At 46.8% G+C, this 21,486-nt stretch overlaps 1 protein-coding gene across 3 annotated transcripts in view; it reads left to right on the forward strand.

Annotated features, from left to right (window-relative positions):
- The window catches only part of LOC135244032 (delphilin-like), a 41,944-nt gene that overhangs the window by 11,277 nt on the left and 9,181 nt on the right, over nucleotides 1–21,486 (forward strand). For all 3 annotated transcript variants that reach the window (XM_064316226.1, XM_064316225.1, XM_064316227.1), the window contains 9 exons: nucleotides 11,966–12,253; nucleotides 14,809–14,894; nucleotides 16,426–16,495; nucleotides 17,163–17,462; nucleotides 17,953–18,104; nucleotides 18,382–18,519; nucleotides 19,822–19,928; nucleotides 20,283–20,445; nucleotides 20,787–21,085. In XM_064316226.1, coding sequence (XP_064172296.1) covers nucleotides 11,966–12,253; nucleotides 14,809–14,894; nucleotides 16,426–16,495; nucleotides 17,163–17,462; nucleotides 17,953–18,104; nucleotides 18,382–18,519; nucleotides 19,822–19,928; nucleotides 20,283–20,445; nucleotides 20,787–21,085 — 1,603 coding nt within the window. The remainder of the gene's footprint in view (nucleotides 1–11,965; nucleotides 12,254–14,808; nucleotides 14,895–16,425; nucleotides 16,496–17,162; nucleotides 17,463–17,952; nucleotides 18,105–18,381; nucleotides 18,520–19,821; nucleotides 19,929–20,282; nucleotides 20,446–20,786; nucleotides 21,086–21,486) is intronic.

Here is a 21,486-nt window from a genome sequence, read left to right on the forward strand (position 1 = left end):
GGTGGGGAGGGGGGTGGGGAGGGGGGTGGCGGAGGGGCAGGTCCTGGTGTCTGTGAGGCGTTGGAGGTGAGGGGGGTGGCGAAGGGGCAGGTCCTGGTGTCTGTGAGGCGTTGGAGGTGGGGCAGGTGGGGCGGGTGTGGCGGAGGGGCAGGTCCTGGTGTCTGTGAGGCGTTGGAGGTGGGGCAGGTGTGGCGGAGGGGCAGGTTCTGGTGTCTGTGAGGCGTTGGAGGTGGGGCGTGCGTTCTCGCGATGAGAGCTCTTCCGGTGACGTGCTGAAGGTACGCTCGCGCGCGTGACCTGATTCAGTCTCCCAGAAGAGCGCGGAAGTGGGCTGAACACGCCCGCGTATGCCGTTCGCGCGGTAGGGCTGAGTTGGTAACATAAGCTGAAGCCCCTTCAGGAGCGCTGCCGTTTCGTGAGGAACGCTCTGATTCATCGCGCGGCTTGCTGCCTCTCCAGGGGGAGGCGTGAGATGGGGATACGCCACGCGGGCTCTCGTTACCGTGTGCGTTCCATTACCTGTTATCCCCGCCCCCTTTTCTTACCCGCCTGCTTGCACCGGGAGCAGCACTGGCATTCAGTATTGAGTTCTTTTTTTTCTAATGTGGTGTCCAGTGTGAGGCTGAGGCTGATGCTGTGTTTTCATCCAGCAAGTCTAAGCTAATGTGCGCTGAAAGAAATTGGTCACAGTAGTGGCAGCCTAGTAGGATGTTGATGATCCGAATGTTATTCTCCTTGAACGGTTGTGGATCCAATGTGTAGAAGATGCTCTGGCCGTTGGTGTCCGTCTCCGAATGCTTGCCACCAGCGGCACAGAGCGCAGGCATCAGCGCAGCCGCGAATTCTACTTTTAATTGTGATAATTAAAAGTAAAATGTCCCTTGGATCTCACAGGTAGTGACAGCCTGGCCCCCAGGTTGAGCATTAATGTGGGGCATTCATTCCCCATAATGGCTCCAACGCCACCCTTTCATACATTGTGCTACCAGTGCTCCCTTTGCAATCGGAGAACCCCCCCTGGGATCCGGTACCGCCCACGTTGAGAAACCCTACTTTAGCCTGCTGGGAACATGTGACATTGAACAACCCCCTTTTCAGCTTTGGGTGATTTGCTTAGCCATGCCCAGTTGGTGGGGGGGGGGTGGCTGTGGCTGTGGCTGTGGCTGTGCGTCCTTGCCCCTCTCTCCTCTCTGTACCTCCATGCCTCTTTGCGGCAGGCAATGTCAGTCAGGATATCATGTATTTCCTCTCAGCCACACACTGCCTCCAAACCTCCAGAGTGTTTGACATTTTCTTCTCCACTGCAATTGTATGTGCGTGACTGTCTGCCGTGAAGATGTGCGCTCACTGTCATACACATGTACATAAACTCACACTCAGCCAGACACACACAGACATTTGTTTATGGGAGAGTGTGTGTGAGCATGAGTGTATTTGCAAGCATGCATGTATTTATGTGTATGCGTGAGGTGGGTGAGGACTACGCAGGGCAGGTTTGTACTCCGACAGATCAGCGCAGACAACATCCTCTTGTTCTGCCGTGTGTGTGTGTGAGAGAGAGAGAGAGAGAGAGACAGAGCAGCAGCTCTCTCACCCATCCCCACTGTGCAGCAGCTCTTAACCCTCCTGTTATGTTGCGGGTCAAATTGACCCTTTTTAAAGTTTGAAAATCTAGGAAAAATACTTAAAATTATTTTTTCAGTATGAAACTTCTTCTACTGGCCTTAATTAGTGTAATCAACATTTTAAATGAAAATGGTTCATTTCATGTATTTGCAAACCCCCCCTGTATGGGGATTGACCCGGGAACATTTTTGCTGTACCTAAAAAATGAACAGAACAGGAGGGTTAATCCCATTCCCCAGGTGCAATGATGTGCTCCTGAGGCAGGTCCCCTGTCACTGCTGAAGCTGACTCACCACTCAAGGGCCTGTGTGGTTAAGGTTGTGCACAGTATGGTTCCAGATGGGAGTGAAAAAAACTGCCCTAGGTAGAAGTGCAGGTAGCTGGAAGCCGGCAACTAACTTGTTTAGTTCGGCTAACGTGCAAATGAGCTTATGTTCACTTTCATGTGTTAGCAGCAATCATAGGAGCCTACCTGCTATAGCTGCTCAGTAAACAACTGCACAGTCTGCATGGACTGTTATAAACAACTGCCTGGATTACAGAATTAATTGGGAAAGACTAACCGACAAATTTGTATGTTGTCATAGAGCAGTAAACTTTCCTGCCCAGCCTTTGTCAGTTTACGTGGCGTTAGCAGAGTATTAGCCTCCGGTTTATTGTCATCACGTGACAAATGCGCAATGTCCTAAATAACTTTCTGAGTCATGTTCATGCTGGTTGTGTGTTTGTTTCTATCAAGCGTGTGTGGACAGGCGCACAGTCGTGGCGATTGTGGTTAGTTGCCATGGCTGTCAAGCCTAAAGGTGTATGTCTAAACATAGCCGTTGAGTGACTTCCGTACAGTGTGTGTACCACGCTGCCTCTTAATGTTAAGGAACACATAGTTTTGTGTCCTGCATGTGTAAGCCGTGTGTGTGTTCGTTAACTTGGGAGGCATTTCTGACCATGTGTAGCTGTATTCTTTTTTTAAAATGTTAGATGCTGTGATTATTCATCATAGAAACATTGCGATTAATGGCAAGCGAAAGTTCCTCTTTGTATCTGATTATACGGAATGTATTTGTTTCTATCACGAGAGCGGTTGATGTTGTGCTACTATATTGGGTATTGCAGACAAATATTGGGTATTGCAGACAAATATGCACTGCCACAGAGGTGATGTCTGTTCACAGAAGACGAGTGTCTATTTTGGGGACTCTGACAAACACGTTATTTTTCTGAGGCTGACTTGAACTCTATGCTTTACGCTTTGCTGTGATAGACTAGTGAAAAAAGTAAAAATACTTTGATTCCCACCAGTAGTTATTTATTGACGTTTCCCGCATGTTGTACTGTTTGCCTGATTTTATTTATGAAGATTTAACCTGTCTTTAGTGAAATTAATTATGGAAAACATTTATTAACGGAAAACAGTTTAACAGGATGTTCCCTGAAATGTTTAATATTTAAATATTTAGTTCTCCTCATTGAACCTTGAAGTTGTTTAAAAAGTCAAGTGACAAAAAAACTGACTGGGAATGTGCTCAGTTGAATGTCCCGCTTTGCTCTGCAACTTGAGTGGGGGTTGGAGTGGATTGCTGATGACATCACAGCACAGGCCGTCTCCAACGAATAAGCTTTGGCTTCCGTCATCGTGCAATGATGCGTCTCTCACTGCATGAAGCCAGTGTGCCTGCCCCACCCATAACACTGAGCACTGTGGGAAATTCCTTCACACTGAGATTTTCTGCCTGACAGTTCAGGCACCATTGTTGTGCAGAAATGAAGGGGTGGGGGCTAGGGCATGGGTGGCAAACACTTAGCTTCCAGAGCTGCAGGTCCTGCTGGTCATTGATCCTCAGCACTAGATTGATCAATTAAAGCAGATTATTAGTTACACAAGATGAGGCAAGTTAAATGTATTTGGTATAAATTGACTAAGGGGAAAACAAAAACCTTCAGAGCCTGTGGCTCTCCAGGACCTGCGTTGGGACCCCAGCAGACCCTGAGGCTCTCCAGGACCTGGGTTGGGGCCCTCAGCAGACCCTGAGGCTCTCCAGGACCAGAGTTGGAGACCCCAGCAGACCCTGCTGCTCTTCAGGTTTTGGGTTGGATACCCCTGAGCTGGGGGATGGAAGGGGGTGCTGGTTTAAGGGATGTTACAATGCTTACTCTACTGACCAGGTCTCTGAACCTGAACCCTGACAGGCCCAGGTCACCCCATTTAATCTTAATCCTCTAGTCGGCCACACAACTCTTGCCTCGTCTCTCCATCCGGCCCTGGAAATATGAAGCATTATTCCTGTATGGGGACACTCTATTTTCAACCAGCCTACTTCTTTTAAAAAATATCCCTCCAAGGTACAATATCGCATTAGAGGCAGCCACAGTTGTGCACAGTGCATAGATCTTGTCAAGTAGGACAAGTAGGACAGGAGGGAAGTGTTAAAGGAGTCTTCAGACATTGTTTACTCTTTGATAAAGGAGCACCTTTGTACCTTACCGCCGTGCCTAGGGAGAGTCTATCAGCAGTTCTAAGTAATTTTTGAAGGTGGGATTGAGCATTTGGCAGGAATTTGATCTTGAAACCAGGCATTGCAGGTTCCCACCCCATGCAGAGCAGTTTTTCAGCTGTTCATTAACTTTCCATCCCTGCTTTGTGGTGATCTTGGTACATTCTTCCCTCAGCATTTGAAAAACTGCAAAATCTTTCAGCTGGTCCTTCCTTCCAAGCCCAGGTCAGATCTTCTCTCTGCTCCGATTGACAAGGCCAACCAAGCATGTCCCCTGTGTTCGTTTTTTTTTCAGCTAGTAGTGGTACGTGCCCTTGAAGTCTGCCGCTCCTTACATTGTCAAAGAGGAGTTTCATGCATGTGGTACTGGTGGGGCTTTTACCTCAATCACAGCTCAGCCTAGTTGCCAGTAGTGAATTATGGAGGGGGGGGGCGCTCTAACTCATGCCCATAATCCCCGGAGGACCCTCGCTATTTTCCTCTCCCTTTTTCCTCTCTCTCTCTCTCTCTCTTTCTCTTCTGTTTCTCTCCCTTGCCTGTTCTGTCTTCTTACCTGCCGAGGAGCGGTAGTCAACTTGCCAACGCTGCGGCCGACAAACGTCCAGGTGCGCAGTGAAGCTCTGAACCGTCAATCTCAGTGTGATCTCAGAGTTCCCAAGAGGGCGATACAAGAGGGGGGGAAGAGGAAGAAGAGTGAGATGAAGACCAGTTGCTAAAAAGAAAAAAAAACCTGTGGATCTGAACATGCAGCTGGTTTGGAAGTGTGGAGGAACACCCTTCACCCCCTTCTGGCATCTCGGAGGCTGAGCTCCACCCTTCTTGGCTCCTCGCCATAGACGCCCCAGGCCCGTCCCGCAGGCCCTCCGCAGCAGATAATTAGCCGCTAAAGTGATGTGAGGAATAGCCCCAGGGCTCCTAACGCTGCTCGGCTCCCCTCCATTTGCCGGAGAAACCGAATCCTCGGCACGCATCGCACTGGACTGGACCCGACCGGCGGAGCCATGGGCCGGGACAGGAGCTTCTCACGGCACTTTCGGTAAGGTCTCGATCGCTGGTGCCCCCTGCTCCAGGGACCTCACTGTTCATAGCCTGCTTTTTACACTGTGCGTTTCCGCTTGGCGCAGCGACTGTGGAAACTGCTGTCTCTGAGTACTCTGATGTTTACTACTCCGTTTACTACTTGCTTCTCTCCGTTGTTAGTCTGTTTGATGGTTGCTGTTGGCGTTGGCAAACTGAGGGTGGAAACGGCAGAGAGCCGTTCTCCGGAATGAGACCACCTATTTGATTTATACTCTGTTGCGTCTGTTGTATAATGAGGTGCTGTAGAAACGGTTAAATGTGGGTGCTGCTCGTGATAGCCTTAGGAACACAGTGCTCTTTGCTTACATGTAGGACGTTAACTTAAAGTGCGTACCGCCCTTCGTCTGAAGGACTTTTTGAGGCAGTGCTGTCAGTGTGTCGGTGCCAGGACTCATGTAAAGCTGGCCTCAGGAGCGCAGAAACAGCTGCCGCTGTAAACACAGGCAATTTTAACTGGACCTGCCCACAACAAGAGCACGTGGAGCAAACTCTAAGCTTCTTTAAAACGTGTCATGAAGTTGAATTACATGGAATTTCATTTGTGAAATTGTAGTATTAAAAGCGATATCTTTTTTTTTTTTTTTTTTTTTTCCCCCAAACACTTGGGAGCATTTTATTGGATTATTCACCTGTTAACCTCCGTGGTGATTTTAAGGCTGTCGGTGTTTACCATGCAGATGAATAAGCCAGGGGCTGCTTCAGTCTGTCCTCTCACTTCCCACAGAAAATGTGGAGCGTTTGTGAGCATCGCTGCTGCTGACGTTGGGAAGGAAAATAAAAACACAGCGGCCCTTAGTTCCTGTTACGGCACTTTGATGCAATTCAGCGTGGCACTCCCTGGCTTTCAGAGGGGCTATCATGACCAGTGAGGGTCCTCTTAATTTGCGGTCACGGTCAGTCAGTGTGGTCTTATGGACTGAGCAGTCTTGGACTGTAGTGCCCTCCACTTTGACCCGATTTTGAACAACCCACCTTTCATAAATCTGTCAGCTATTTTATTGGTGAAGAAAAAGAGGCGAGAAGAAATTTCATTTCTGTTCTGTTGGTTGTACATCACACATCTTTGTTTTGATAATATTACACAGTGTAAGATCGGTGTTACACTTCTACATGACATGGCTAGCGTCACAGTGCACTAGTTTCCATGGTAATCTGACATGTATGGTGAAGCCTCCTTGACCGGGTTATCCAATTAAAGACACAAGGTTGCTTTAGTCATTTTGCCAGTTTGAGCTAATTTTCTTTTTGCTTACATTCAGTATCTGTGTGAAAATGTAACATGACATTTAATAAAGACTTGTATGTAGCTCTAGGACAATAAGGCCAACATGAGGGAGTTACAGGTGAAGTGCTAGGTGTGCAACTACCTGTGTACAGTTGTGCATTGATATGCCGTGGCTAAGTTGGTTAATGATGTTGAGCACGGATTCCAATTTTATTTCAACACTTCCACCAGAGACCCTTTTGCTGATATTAGGGGACAGGGTTGTTTGGGGATGTGTTTCCCAGTAACCCACAATCACCTGCCTACCCCGTTACATTGAGCATACATTGCCATGCTGATGTAGTCAAGCCGAAAGGTCCAGCATGTTGGGTAAAATTCAGTGCCTTTCTGAGAGATGTGGCTTCAGGTTCCTCCGCTCAGTTGTCATTCTCTGAGAGGATTTGTCCTTGATTTGTAGAGCCGCCTCCCACCCACGTATTTAATTTTAGATTCCTCTTGACCTCCTTCTAATTGGGGGCATCTCAGAAACTAAATGAGTTTTAAAAGCCGGGTTTGCTGGATTTCATTTCCACTTGTTAAATAAAATGGGGAAAATATTTCTCATATTGCAGGGTACTCAGCAAGTAATTTTTTTTCCCCAATTAGGCCAAAAACACATCTGTATGATGATCTTTCCAAGCAGCAGGCGCCGACAGGTTACCAGTTGTTCCAAGTGAGAGGTTTGCCTCTCCTCTGATCAGCACTAACTCTCTCCTGTAGTACTGTGTGGACTGTAGGGTGTAAAATAGTCACTGTCTGTCCTGTAGTACTGCATGGCCTTTTGTTTTTGACTCATTGATGTTTGTTATCATTTTTAACCTGGAAATTGTCTGAAAAATATGAATGATGTTCGACTGGAAAAGACATGCTGAAGGTTAGAATTTCGATTGATCCTTATTTAAAAAGTTGAGGGTGGATGTTCTCTGAAAGTTACTGCTGCTGTTGAAAGCCTTCTTTTTGTTGCCAAGATGTGAGTTAAACCAATCCGGTTGAGTTCTGTTGGCCCTGGTTACCTATAACATGATAGGGTTCAGTCTGAACCTGCTCATCCTTTCAGCGATTTGTTTGGTGCAGATGCAATCACACCATTTTGCATGAAAACATGTATAGTCAGAGATCTCAGTCTCTCACTGCTAACACTTTTTCGTGCGAGGTGAATCAATCTTCACTGCATCTCGCCTGTTGCGTCTTTCAAATAAACAGGGGTGTCATCTGTCCTGCAGCCTCTTATCTTTTCCTGCTACGCATGTGCAGAGCCGTGTTGCAGGTGTCTCTCTGCTCTAGAAAAAAGCCCTCTTCGTATTGAGGGTACCGATGCTAATTCCGGACGGGCTGACCTCAAGGTTCAAGCACAAGGTTTGGAGACGGGACTGGCAACACGGCTATCTGCACTGACCCAGAATGCAAGGAGGAGGGCTGGCACGGCGTGTGTGGTTGGGTCACCCGAGGGGGGGAAATGCAGTGGAGGGCCTCTTCGAAAACTTAAACAAATCAAACAAGGTTTCAAGGAGCAGGGACTGTTGATTACTTACGGTTTCACCGAGGTCTTTTCCTTTTGAGTTGGCTTCCATTTTCATAAAATTAATGTTTTTTTCTTGGCTATGCTTAGATTGGCCTCTAGGTGGAAACAGGGAGCAAGTTTAAGAGTTGCTGTAAAACCAATGTGCCCCACTCACGGAACTGCCAGTTCTCCGCACAACAGGGTGCGACGAAGCTGAGACACGCACCAGCTTTGATTCGCAATCAGTGACCTGCTTCGTCCAGCTCTGATTGATACCATTCTGTTTCCATGGAGACCTCCGCAATAGGAGCTCATTATGGGGAGCCACACACCTCGCTGGCAGTTCCCTGCCAGACCACAAGGTTTTTGATTTGGTAGACAATGTGATCATATACTTTCCCTTTTATCTCTGGAACTGTTGTCATATGTACCCATCTTAATGCCAACTGTTCTTCCATATAGCACAAATCTCCATGCAATCTCAAAGAATGTAGCAATGTGAAATATTTCAGTTATTACGGACTATAAAGCGTGAAAAAAGTTTGATTGAATGTGGATAATTTAGACTCAAAGTCATTGGATTGCGGTTGTAAATGATTAAAGATAAGAGATTTGTTTAGATATATCTCACTCATAAGGAATTGGATGCTCCACATTGTTGGGTAACTGTTTTTCAATTCCAAATATGTCATGCAGTGTTTTGTTGGGTTTTAACATGTGTGACCGAACATAGCAAGAATGTAGTTTCTGCAAGGTAGCTGTGGTGCACATTTTAATGTTGGTTATTAGATGGCAGTGTCCACCATACAGTGAAGCCTAGGTCTAAAATATTCATACAGGTGCATGCAACACAGTGATATCTCTACAAAAACAATTTCAACATAAAAAGGTATTCACATACACAGAATGTACTCTATATATCTCTTAAAAATTCGAAGAAATCTTTTTGCTTACCAAATTATTGGTATCAATGATGCCAAGCTACAACTAAATTTCACCAATATATTTCATGGAAAGTAATGTTCAAAAGTATTTCTACCTTTACTCAATTAACTTGGGTCTGTGTCTTCATCTTACCAGCTCAATAGAATGTGTTCATGGGTGCGTTCAGTATATGCAATGTTTACTAGTGTCACTAGTGTGTGATCGGAATATGCAGTGTTCACTAGTCTCAGTATTCCTTTGTGATGCCCGTTTGACCCACTGAGTATTTGTGCAAATATGCTCTTCACAGCTATTAAAAACAGGCTTTGTGACATTGCTTGAACATTTTTTTTTACATCCTTCTCTTACATACTTACATTCACTTGTTTTATATCCTTTTTCCTCCTTGAACTGAAAACTTTTATAAATTGTACACCAAAATGAAAACACCTAATAAAAAAAGTTAAAAGTAAAAATTGACAAAAATGTTCAAGTTCTTGGCAGCTGCTGCTTGATCACAGTCTCTGTTCCTCTTTCTCACGGTCCGTTTGCTCTCCTGTGCCACTGTCTGGCTGTGTGGTGGGTGTACTCCTCTCTACTTGCTTTAAACAGTTTCAGGTTTGCCTGGATACTCACCAGTTTCAGCACAAGCTGAAATAGCCAAGTGTGTCGTTTCTGAAGCATTGCATACATATACTACAGATACAGCAGTAATCTTCACTTCAGCATGTCTTGCATGTTCACTAGCAAACTTTCTTTGGTTAGTGGTTGCAAAGATCAAGCTGTACGCTGACTAGCTATTTCCTATAATGTGCACATATTCGTAAAATAATTTATGACTTGGAACATCTCTGTAGACGATATCATATTCAGATTACTCTAAACGGTATCACCACATTTACCCAGCAGTCTGCTCAACAGCTTGTCTCTCCCGTGGGGGCACTCGTCCTGAGCTTGAATAGCAGTCGCGGGCAGATCGCCGGAAGCTTTAGGATCTACAGTAACTGCTCATCCAAGATGGCGGACCTCCGGGCATGTTCGCCTGTGGAACTTTATGAACAAAAGCAGTTCCTCAAAAGGACTGACACAAAGTGATCTGGCAATTTGGGAATTCTTTAAACATCAGGAATTGATACTGGCATGCTTAGAGGGGAAAGCAATTGTACCTCCAGCTTTAAAATGGCATGGATATGCTGCTGCAACATGTAGTAAATGTGGTGATATGTTGCAATATGTGAACACGGTAGTAATGTATATAATTGCAATTGTTTTTTGATGAGGTTCTATTTTTGTATATTCCGTTTCCATGAGTGGGTGGGGAGGTAAGATTAAAACCTTCCTCTGTCAGCCTGACTGTAAAATCGGAGACGTTCTGAAATGGTGGCGAGTGGACGGCGTGGGACCACGCCCATCTTAACCCCGCCTCCCCCCCCCCTGCTGGCGGCTGGAGGGTTGAACATTCTCCCAAAGACATCCTCATTCATCCCACGCGTCCCAAGTTTGTCACGTATAGACAAGGCGCCCCTGTATCCCCCTCGGAGAGGAGAGCAGTCGCAGCACGCTTCCTGTCAGAGTCTTGGAGACGGAGAGCGCTGATGCACAAGCAGGGAGAAAAAGGAAAAGGGTGGTGGTGAATTTCCAGCAGCAATTTCCCTTCAAACTCCTCTTGTTTTTTTTTCCACTCGCCCATAACTGCACATACCGAATAAACCTCAATTCGGCACTGAGCTCCACCATAGGAGCGGGAGGGAGGGAAGGGATCAAGAGAGATGGAGAGAGAGAGAGAGGGATCAAGACAGACAAAGGCTAAGAGAAAGGGAGGACAGAAAGAGAGGTAAATATGCCTCGGCTTGAAAGTCTTTGACCTAAGTGCTGCTTTTATGTTTGAAGTTCATTGCAGTTAAAATTGAATTTGCGGCCCCCTTTCTTGGTAATCATTCTTAATGTTCTGACCATACATTACTTTTTTTTGTGTACATGTCATTTTCAGTTGATTAACCAGATGGTTGTTCATTTTGTTTCAAAATGTTTGGGCTGCATAATCTTGTTTCATGTACCAGAAAAGCTCGTTTATTTAAATTCAGGGGAGAGGAAGAAGACAGGAATAAATGAGAGATTGAGAGAGGAGGGATGTTTTGAAGTTTGAGAGCGAGTTGGAGGGGCTGAGTTTGTGCAGAGAATAACAGAGAGGGAGATGGATGGAGTGAGGGAGACTGTTTGAAGGGAAGATAGAGATGAGATGGATATGAGAGGGCACATGTTGGAAAGAGAAAGAGGGAGCGAGGGAGACTGGGAGAGAGAGCAAAGTGGGAGGGAAAGAGCGGACGGATGAGCTTGCAGGTGGGAGTTTGCGATACCGCGCTCTTCCACTGTGGGGGGCTGTCACTGCACCTCACCCCCCCACATGGCATCTCCACCTCTCCCTGTCTTCGTTTCTGTTTGTGCCTCTCGCCCCTTCTCCCCATCCCTCTCTCCCTCCCTCTCTCCACGTCCCTCTCTCTCTCCCTCTCTTTCTCTCTCCCTCCCTCCTCTCTCCCGGCTCTGTTGGGCTGGGCGGGCGCGGGTGCGAGCTGTTTCCTCTCAGCCGCCGCGCTCTCTGGCTGGTCTGTGGCGCTGGAGAGTGTCGAGCTGCGCGGAGCCGTGACTCGCGTTCGCGCCGCGGTTCAGACCGAAAGTTGCCGCGGTGACTTCGGCGGATAATCTCAGCGTGCCGACGCTGGATCCAGAAGCTCCATCCTCCGTTCTAACGGGACTCAGTGGTGCTGCGCTGCTCTTTTCTTCTTTTTGTTAAAGTTATTTATTCTGAACTTCAGTCCCGCTGAAAGCCAGCCGGCTTCTGCCATGTTTTAAGTGCATGCTCAGGCATCATCCTTTCTTTAGACAGCCTCTGAACTCAAAGTCAGATTGAAGTTAGATTTTTTTTTTTTTTCCGTTTGCGTTCTTTAGAGTACCTGAAATTTTGGGTACCTCCTTGGCCCCTCATTTCCCACCCCAGGACCGTACAGTTGAGAGAAATACGTACGTTATCCCCCCCCCCGTGTCTCTGACGCCCCCTGGTGGTGGTGTGATGTTGGCCAGGATCTTCATCCCGCGGAAGCACCGGGAGCGGTTCGACGAGGTGGTGTCGCAGAGCCTGGTGGGCCGGATTCGCCGGGGGAAGAGCCTGAGCGAGCTGGGCCAGAACCGGCTGAGGCGGAGCCGCAGCGAAGGGCACCCCCAGCGCCTGCTGGTGTCCACCCGGGCCAGCTCCGTGCCCCGCACCGCCGTGGAGTCCGGCGTCGTCCCCCCGGCCCGCGGCCTCCGGAAAACCACCTCCCTCATCGCCGGGCACACCTCTGCTTTGGCCCCTCCCCCCTCCAGCTGCAGGTCAGTGAACCCTCCCTCACCCCAAACGCACTCCCTCTCACACCAGTGCTGTTTGCACAAGCTGGGCGCAAACAGCACTCGTGTGAAACCATGTGACTATTAATACCCTCTGATACAATATAAAGCACTTCCTGTTTCATCTCACATTCTTAGTGTTTGAAGTGTACGCAGCCGGATTTTCAGTGTTTATTCAACTTGAGAGAATGCTTTTTTTAAGCCTTTGCAAACAGAAAGTTAAGGGAGGTTGGTTCTCACCATTGTTGTCCTGCATAGCAATGTTTACCAGGTGGAGGAAAATCCATGGTCAGGTATTACCTGTCAAGGAAAAAAATGTAATCCAAATTGTCAAGGAAATAATCCTTTCTGAGTTTACAGAAGGAACACTGTGATAAGGCAGTATTGCATGCAGCCTGGAGAAAATTCACAGTGCATCAGTACGGTGCTTTCTCTGAAACAAAGCTGAAACAAACTCTCTATATGTACTCTTCGTTTTAGGTCAAACCTATATGCTTATCACATTTTACATTGATTCTGCCATATTATTCTAGTTCTCGCTAAATCCGCTCATAAGCTAAACATATTTATCTAATGGCTGGGAAAAACAGCTTTGTCTAACTGCTGATGAACAAACAGACACATTCACGCATGCGATATCTTAAAAAATGATCTCTTGAGTGTACAGAGTCTTCCTCAGTATTCGGTCTGTCTGACATCCTTCTGAACGGTTCTCCCTTCGTGGAGATAGCTGGACCTTTTAAATGTTCCTGAGGGAGGTTTTGTGTGAGAAGAGCTGAGAGGAACTCATTACAGCCCGATAGCCTGTAGGCTGGGGCAAAATCACGTCTCTCTGCTTTTATCTAGGGCTCAGATTGGAGGAAACGACGCTGAGTAGCACTCAGGTTACTTATTCACTCACCTTCAGTCACTCATTCACTTTCTAACTTTGACACTCAATCACTCACGTTCACTTTTTTTTACTCGTGCTTGGACACACTCTCAGCAGAGCTGCCCTGTAATATGTCGTAATGCCGTTTGTGCCTCTAGGGGGTGAGCGTGAGACGTTGAGCAGTGTACCTTATCAGTCCTTGTGTCTATTGTAGAAACTCAGTCCAGTTTTAGGCGATTTGATTACTTGGCCTCCTGCAGACAGCACAGAGGCATGTGAAGGCTGGCATTCAAACCCAGTCAACATTACGCAACTTCTCCTCGTGCTCATGTTTCCCTGGGGAGTTGCCGTGGAAACCCCTGCAGATGCCAGGGGAAGTGGAGGATGCGTGAATGGATTTGATTGCGTGCCTACGCCTGTGAGTGAGTGTGTGTGTGTGTGTGTGTGTGAGCTGAGAGGACTTCCCGCATAGTTCTGATCTGATGTTCATGTGTGATGATCTTGAGGATGGAGGCGGTTGTGGCACATTGTGACGTCAAGGGCAAGATCGTCCGATCGCAGCTGTTCATTGGCACAGATATGTGCATGAAAGAATGCCCCCATTTCAGAAGTCCCTTTCACACCTTCACACATCTCCAACAGCTCACCCCCCCCCCCCCCCCGCCCATTACAAATGCATTATGGGTAATTGAGACCAGAATGAGACAACATCATGAGAGCAACGGCATTTTCAACTTGCAGAGACACATTAGATGCTTCTGCAGTTGCCATGTTGAGATAAAAGTGTAGTGTATTGTAATAAATAAAGGTGTGTTGTGTTGAGTGGGAGATGAATGTGAATCAGTGGGCTTTTGCAGGCTTACCTTCAAGCTCAAAGCGCACTGCTAATGCTGCTAAGTTTTGGCGATGGAATCTGCACTGGGCTCGACGGGCAGTGCTGTATAACAGTCTGTGGGCTAGTCACCAGCCCCATGTGTGCATTTGTGTGATGCACCTCCTGATGTCCCACCTGCTCCCTGGGTTTCTTCTCCCCATATAAAGATTGTGGTTACACAATATCACCGATCAATGCGAGACACATAGCTGCTTATTATAATATTCATATTTAATAATTGCTGTGATTAGCATCATGCTGCTAAGGATGTGGAGACCAGGCATGGTTTATTTTATCTGAACCTATACAATATTTCATTTATGAAGTATTTTAGAAGTACAGAATGTATTTCTGCGGTTTCTGTATTCTTTCTACAGTTTGTGGAGAACCCTTTGGTGGACTTCCAGGGGTCCCTGGACTCCAGTTTGGGGACCCCTGCTGTGGAAGTCCAGGTCATCCCTAATCCCTTTCCTACCCCCATCCCAACAGGGATAAAATGGAGCCAAATATTCTGCCAATTCAGGTTATACATCCCACAGGTTAAGGTGGTGGGTGTTTGACATGGGAATCAAACCTGCAACCTCCTGGTTACCTTCCCATGCCTTTAATGATCATGCCCCACATCCATGTGCCCTGTAAACTTTCCAACAGGTATTAATGTCTCAGCTACCTAATGAAAGTGCATAGAATCCAGGATAGCGGGTGTGACTGGTGTCTTTCTTCATTCCAGGCAAGACTGTTGCGTGAGAGGTTTCCAGTCTCTCTCCTCTGTAATGCCCCTCTCTCCTCTGACAGGACGGTGCGAGTGCACAAGGGAAACAAGAGTTTCGGGTTCACGCTGCGAGGCCACGCCCCAGTCTGGATCGACTCGGTCATACCAGGTACCGCCCAGATCTGACCTGTTACAGAAGACCCGTTAGCATCATTACAGAGACAGAGTTACATTACAGAGTGTTTCTGCTAAACTTTGCTAATTACACCACTGGCTTTTAGGAGTTTGTGTATAACATATACAACGGAATTACTCCATATACCAGGGATCTAAATCTGGTTCTATAGGCCCATGGTGTCTTCAGGTTTTCAGTTGACGATTGGCTAAATAGTCCACACAACTTGTTTCCATACCCTTAACTGATGGCTGATGAAACCTCAGAAACTTGCAGCCATTTTGGCCCCCCAGGCTTGGAGTTTGAGATCCCTGCTGTACACGAAATCCGGGATAGAAATGACGTGGTCCTAATGCATGTCCGCTTAGGCCAGTCCGGGTTTTACTAGAAGCTGCTTCAGTGTGTGGAGTAGAAGCTGCCTGACAGTGGTACTCACCTGTGTAGTGTGTAATTGGAGTCGTTTTCAGCTCAGTTAATGTTTGTACATTTCCCTTTGTCCTGTCACATAATGTAGATGAATTTGCGCGTATGTTGAAGTGTTCTTTAAAGGGTAATGTCGGTCTTGGCGGGTGCGATTCGTGATTCTGACATGTGGAGATGGTGAGTCATTGGAGCGCTAAGTATTCATCCATCTGTGAGCGGACAGATTTATTCACTCATCCATAACCTGCAAACGCACTGAGTCTATTCAGAGACTTTATCGTGGGCTCCCTCACTATACACTTTGCTCACTACGCTGTGTCTAACCTTCCTCAGGGTACAGACACGAATGCACGTTAGCTTTTGGGGGAAAGTACTAAGGATTCACTTGTGATGTTATGTTGTTCATAGAATAGCTTGTGTGGGTGGCAGAGATGACACAAAGGCATTTTGAGTTCCCTTACAGAAATGGACTGAAATATCTGTAATGGCGTAGGAAATGTCGGGAATTTGGGTATTTGCCCATGTACGGTGTTTTTCAGTCTTGGCAATGCATTGTTTTTCACTGCAGTATATTCCGTTCCCATAAGTGCTCTGTGGTATGGGGTTGCTCATCCAGATCAGAGCAGCAGGTGGAGGGAGGTGATGTTTGGGGCACGAACCACACGCTAGACACCAGACGGCACCTACCCACACTACATGGGCATGAGTTACATGCACAGATTATACCAGAAACCTTATTTCTGCCGATGATTTTGCAGTAGTAGTAATGTAAATTCAACCACCGCCTTCTCCTTCTCCCACTGAGCAAAAACCAGAATCTAGACATCTAGAGGGACGAAAATCTAGGTTGAGAGACGTTTTGACATAAACGGACTAGGTTAAGCCCAATTTAGCTCAGGTTTTACCTGTATATAGCCTGGCTATGTCCCGGTTGGCTAGAAAACTTTCACCGAATTTTCCCTCCCTCTCTTTCTTTCTCTTCCTCTCTTCCTTGATCTCTCTCCCTCTAACTTGCTCTCTCTCTCCCTCCATCCCTCTCTCCCCCTCGCTGTCTCTGTCACTGTCTCTCTTCCTCGCTCTCCCTCACTTCCTGTCTTTCCAGGGAGCCCGGCAGACAAGGCTGGCCTGAAACCGGGAGACCGCATCCTTTTCCTAAATGGGCTGGACATGCGGTATGGACCAGAACCAGCCACGGTCACTCCGATCACAGTCGCCCGAACCATAACAGTCACTCGCTATGGTCAATCAGTCGCTCCTGCTGGGATGGGAACCTTGCGCTAACTCTAACTTAACTCAGCTACCCAGCTAACCTACTGTCAGTGGGTAACATTCTCTTTGAGTAATAGGTCACGGCCACAGGCTACATTCACTCCCGGGGGGCCAGTTCAAACATTAGAACGTTGTCATTATCAGTCTGTTTTATTACGTTAGCTGTATAGTTTTGGAATGAAACAAAGGCTATTGGAATAATGGCTGTGTGTCTTGAGTGTCTTTGGCAGTTAGTGCTCTGACAGCATGAAGCCCAGGTGCTGCTAAAGTTCAAAAATGAGTAGTCCACAGATGAATAGTCCACAGGAGGTGCAATGCTTTACGAAAAATGCTTCATTCAGTTCAAATGAGAGTAAAAGCGGAATGCTCCCTGGACTTGAATTTGCATATTGAGTGGGAAATTATTCCAAATGGAGTCAGCAGCCAGACAGGCTCCAATCAAAATTCAAAGGTCCATCAAAGGCTGCTCAGAAATCTATAGTCCTATTTCACAGAACTCAAAATGAGTGTATATCTGTGTTTTTCTGGCCCATTGTTTGTGCGTGTGTGCATGCGTGTGCATGTGTGTAGGACGTGCTCCCATGAGAAGGTGGTGTCGATGCTGCAGGGCAGTGGTGCCATGCCCACTCTGCTGGTGGAGGATGGGTTGATGGGATTCCCCCTGGTGGAGGTGGAGCCTCTGGAGGGGCGGGGCTCCCCGCCCCCTGCCCAGCGCTCCCCGGTGCTGACCTCCCTGCAGTGGGTGGCCGAGATCCTGCCGCCCAGCATTCGCGTCAACGGCCTGACCTTTGCCCAGCAGCTGGAGCATCTGCTCACCCACAGCGAGCGCTACGCCTTCTGCAAGGCCCTGCAGGCCTTCTTCCAGCACCGGTAACCAATCAGGAGCTCACACAACCTGGTGCTTACCAATGAGCAGCGTGCATGTGCAGTCTTCCGGCACTGCTAACCAATCAGATCACACACAATGGATTGCATTTATGGAGTGTCTGTCTTCTCATGATCAGTCCCAATGAGCTTTACAGGCACTTAAAATGTTTTATGAAAAATTAATTTATACATAATTTATATATAATTTATTTTTATATATTTTCTCTACTAGAAACATTGCAATTGAATACGTCTTTTGAATATTCATGTAGGGCTGTGGTCAGTGACAGTACTGGTTAAGGTGGATGTCATTGGACACGCCTCTTCATGAATATTTTTGGTACCTCCCACAGTTAAGCAGTAGAGAATGGAAAGAATACTGGCGCTGACCATCAGGTTACCTAAGAGAAATCAGTGGGTTAGATTTGCTCTGAGAACCCAAGTTGTGGTAAAATAATCTCATGGGTCATGCCCCTCTTTTGTGATTGGTCAGGAACTTGGACACCCTCATTGTGGACGTGTTCCTACTGTTGGACACACCAGCCAAGCAGGTGATCTGGCAGTTCATCTACCAGCTGCTGACCTACGAGGAGCAGGAGCACTGTCAGAGCAAGATCTCCCGTTTCCTAGGTTACAGGGCCGCAGGTGGGCACACCGTGGAGATACACAGAAGTTACACAACTTTTTTACGTAGTATTTACATTGCATCGGTTTATACAGCTGGATACATACTGAAGCAATGCAGGTTAAGTGCCTTGCTCTAGAGTACAAGGGCAGTATCCTACCTGGGAATCAAACTTGTGACCTTTTGAATCACTATATATTCTATGTAGTGAGTACATGGTGTAAAGATTTGTTCTGTGTGTATGTTCTGTCCATGGTGTGTGTATGTTGTGTATGAATGTGCTGTGTGTTTATGCAGCAGCAGCAGCGGAGCCTGACCCCACCCCCGAGCCTCAACGGCGTAGCAGCTCCATGCGCGTTACTGGGACGACCCACAGGAGCAGCGTGAGGGGGCGGAGCTCCGACGACTGCATCATCGGCACTCACCTGGGCAAGGGTACGCCTCCTCATCTCTCGCACTCACCTGTCCGAATCAGCCTCGCCTCTCCTATGCTATTCATTTTCACCTGTCCAAATCAAGCTATTCATTCTCAGCTCTCCAATTCACTGTCCTGTCGACCACTCACTCACTCACTGACCTCTCCTGTGGAAGGCTGAATGTGCATCAGCATTAAGCTCCAGCCATGTTAAACTCGCAGCCTCACATAGTGGCAGGCACACACAGAGAGCTCTGTGTTGCAGGACTGCGGCAAGAACAGGAGCTGCAGATTAACGTGAAAGATAGCATCAGTTTTCCATCCAGCTTGTGTGTCCCTTGGGTTTCATAAACTTGGGCATTAGACAGCAGAGAACGATCTCTCTCCATGTGTTTCCCCTGCAGCTCTGAAGAATTATTTAAATGATCTCTGTTTTTTTATGGAGTTAACTCCATTAACTCGCACTCTCCACTGACACAAAAAAAAGGTTTGGAGAAGTGAAATGTTTGTGGTGGGGGTGGGTTGTCCTCTCTAGAGATAATCAAGATGTAATTGAGTTGGTAATAGCCTCTATCGTTTACAAGCAACCGCCTTCCTGTACTGTGTTCTTTGTGACAGGAAGGATCCTTGTGGACATCTCTTAGATGAGACATTAATTTCACTGTCTGTAGTATAGGAGGGTTGTGTCTGCTTTCTGAACCCATTTTAAATTGGGTTCCAAACACCAAAGAGCAAGTGGTTCTTGTGTAACTTTTTTCTTGTGTGTGTGTGTGTGTGTTTGTATTTATTTATTTATTTATTTATTTATTTATTTATTTATTTATTTATTTATTTATTTATTTTTTTAAAGCATGCAGTTTAATACTTTCTGTTGTAAAGGTTAGCACAACAGTCTGATATATATTATGTTTTGTGACTGTGACATATTCAACAAAACTGAAGACTGTCATATTGTAACATAAAAAAAACTGTCTAGATCATGTATTTTAATCTACAAGAGTGAAAGCCTTATTTTATATTGACTACAGAATTCTCATTGTGTGAGAATGAGCTGGGGAACAGAATTGGATACTTTGCGATGAGAGAGTCATGAAAAGCACTACATTTTCAGAGCACACATGATGAGAAAAACATATTTGAATGTAAATTTTAAGAATTTTAAACATTTTTTTTCCTGTTCAAGGAATATTGAAATATTTAATCTAAACCTGGCAGCCCTAGAGTGAGACTTGCGTGTTGTGTGTATGCGTGCGTGTCTACGATAGGGAGCTGACGGTTTTGAGGCCAGTTTGCCAGACAGCGCCCCTTCTTGTGTGTTTCAGGAATACACCAGGAGCCAGCAGAGGTTGGGATGGGGATGAGGCTGACCCCGGGGGAGAGGCAGTCTGGAGACGGGACATCCCTCCCAGAGACACCCAACCTGACAAACGTGTGTATCCCTCAAAAAATTTGCCTTACGCACCTGCTCAACCAGTGTCATGATCCAGGGTCGCTTCGGTACTTTCCATTTTACACTTTTGTCTTTTATACAGTCGGATATTTCACATTCACCAATCACTATTATTCAGACCTACAGCAACAAAGCCAGTCCTGCCAATCCTGCAACCACATTGTCAGATTCAGTGACATTGCTGCCAATTGAATTCACACATAAATTTAATTAAATTTGTAACAGCCTACTACTGTGTGCTGTTTCACTGCTTCTATCTTTCTCTCTCTCCCTCTCATTCTCTCTCTCCCTCACCCTCCCCCCTTCTCCTTCTCCCTGTTCCTGTGAGTACAGTTGTCTGCAGTGTATGCAGAGTTAGAGGGTGTGTATTCAGGGAAAAGGACCAAGTCTAAATCTCTGAAGATTCGTCGCAGCCCCGCCCCTGATCCTAACCCCACCCTCGATTGTCTGGAACCCGATGACCTGATACACCCTGCGCCTCTGCACTCTGATACAGGTACACACACCTGCATATGTACATGCACTCGCGCACACACACACACACTGCACACTGATACAGGTACCCACACCTGCATATGCACATGCCCTTTCTCACACACACACACACACACACACACACACACACACACTGCACACTGATACCGGTACCCACACCTGCATATATACATGCACTCACACACACACTGCACACTGATACAGGTACACACACCTGCATATATACATGCACTCACACACACACTGCACACTGATACAGGGACACACAACTGCATATGTACATGCGCACACACAGACACACACATTGCAGGCTGGCCAACGGTGTTTCCCGTCCCCTTGCAGGAAGTCATATTTCGGGGCCCCCCATGCCCTGGGAGGAGGATCTGTCTGACCCTCAGTACCAGTGTTACTCGCAGGGTGGAGAGCCCAACCCTTACATGAGTCTGGACAGTCCCCCGCCCTCGCCGCCACCCCTGGACTACCCCCCTAGCCCCTCCTCTCGCCGCAGGAAGCGCTTCACCTTCTCCCGCCCCCCTCAAAGCATCGACACAAGCAAGTTCCTGGATGCCCTGAACGAGCAGCTAGGCCATCACATCGCCTCTGTGGATGACTTCCTGTCTCCTGAGAACGACTACGAGGAGGTAGGACGCCCCAGTCTGCAATTGACGGTTTTTGGCCGGAAAATGATCAAATTTAAGCCTTCCAGACATTCTTATTGGGAAGAAATTATAAAGAAGTAAATGAATAAAAAAATATAGACTAGAGCTTAAATAGTGACTCTTACAAACAACAAATGATGCAAGGTCATGACATGGCTTTTTTACATTCATCCTGTTGTGCAAGGCATGTGTATTTTGTCTGCAGTACTTTAGGAAAAGTCAGAGACCACTTTTTCATTTATTCAATTCAGTGCAAATTCTTTTTCCAGTGTCAGACAGTTTAACAGAAAAACACAGAAAAGCATCCACCACTGCATATAATATCAAATCTATCATTAATTGTCCTTTCTTTTTTGTGCACCCATACTGCCACTTTAAGACAT

The sequence above is a fragment of the Anguilla rostrata genome, chromosome 17 (genome assembly GCF_018555375.3).
Source record: "Anguilla rostrata isolate EN2019 chromosome 17, ASM1855537v3, whole genome shotgun sequence".
In the NCBI taxonomy this organism is placed as follows: domain Eukaryota; kingdom Metazoa; phylum Chordata; class Actinopteri; order Anguilliformes; family Anguillidae; genus Anguilla; species Anguilla rostrata.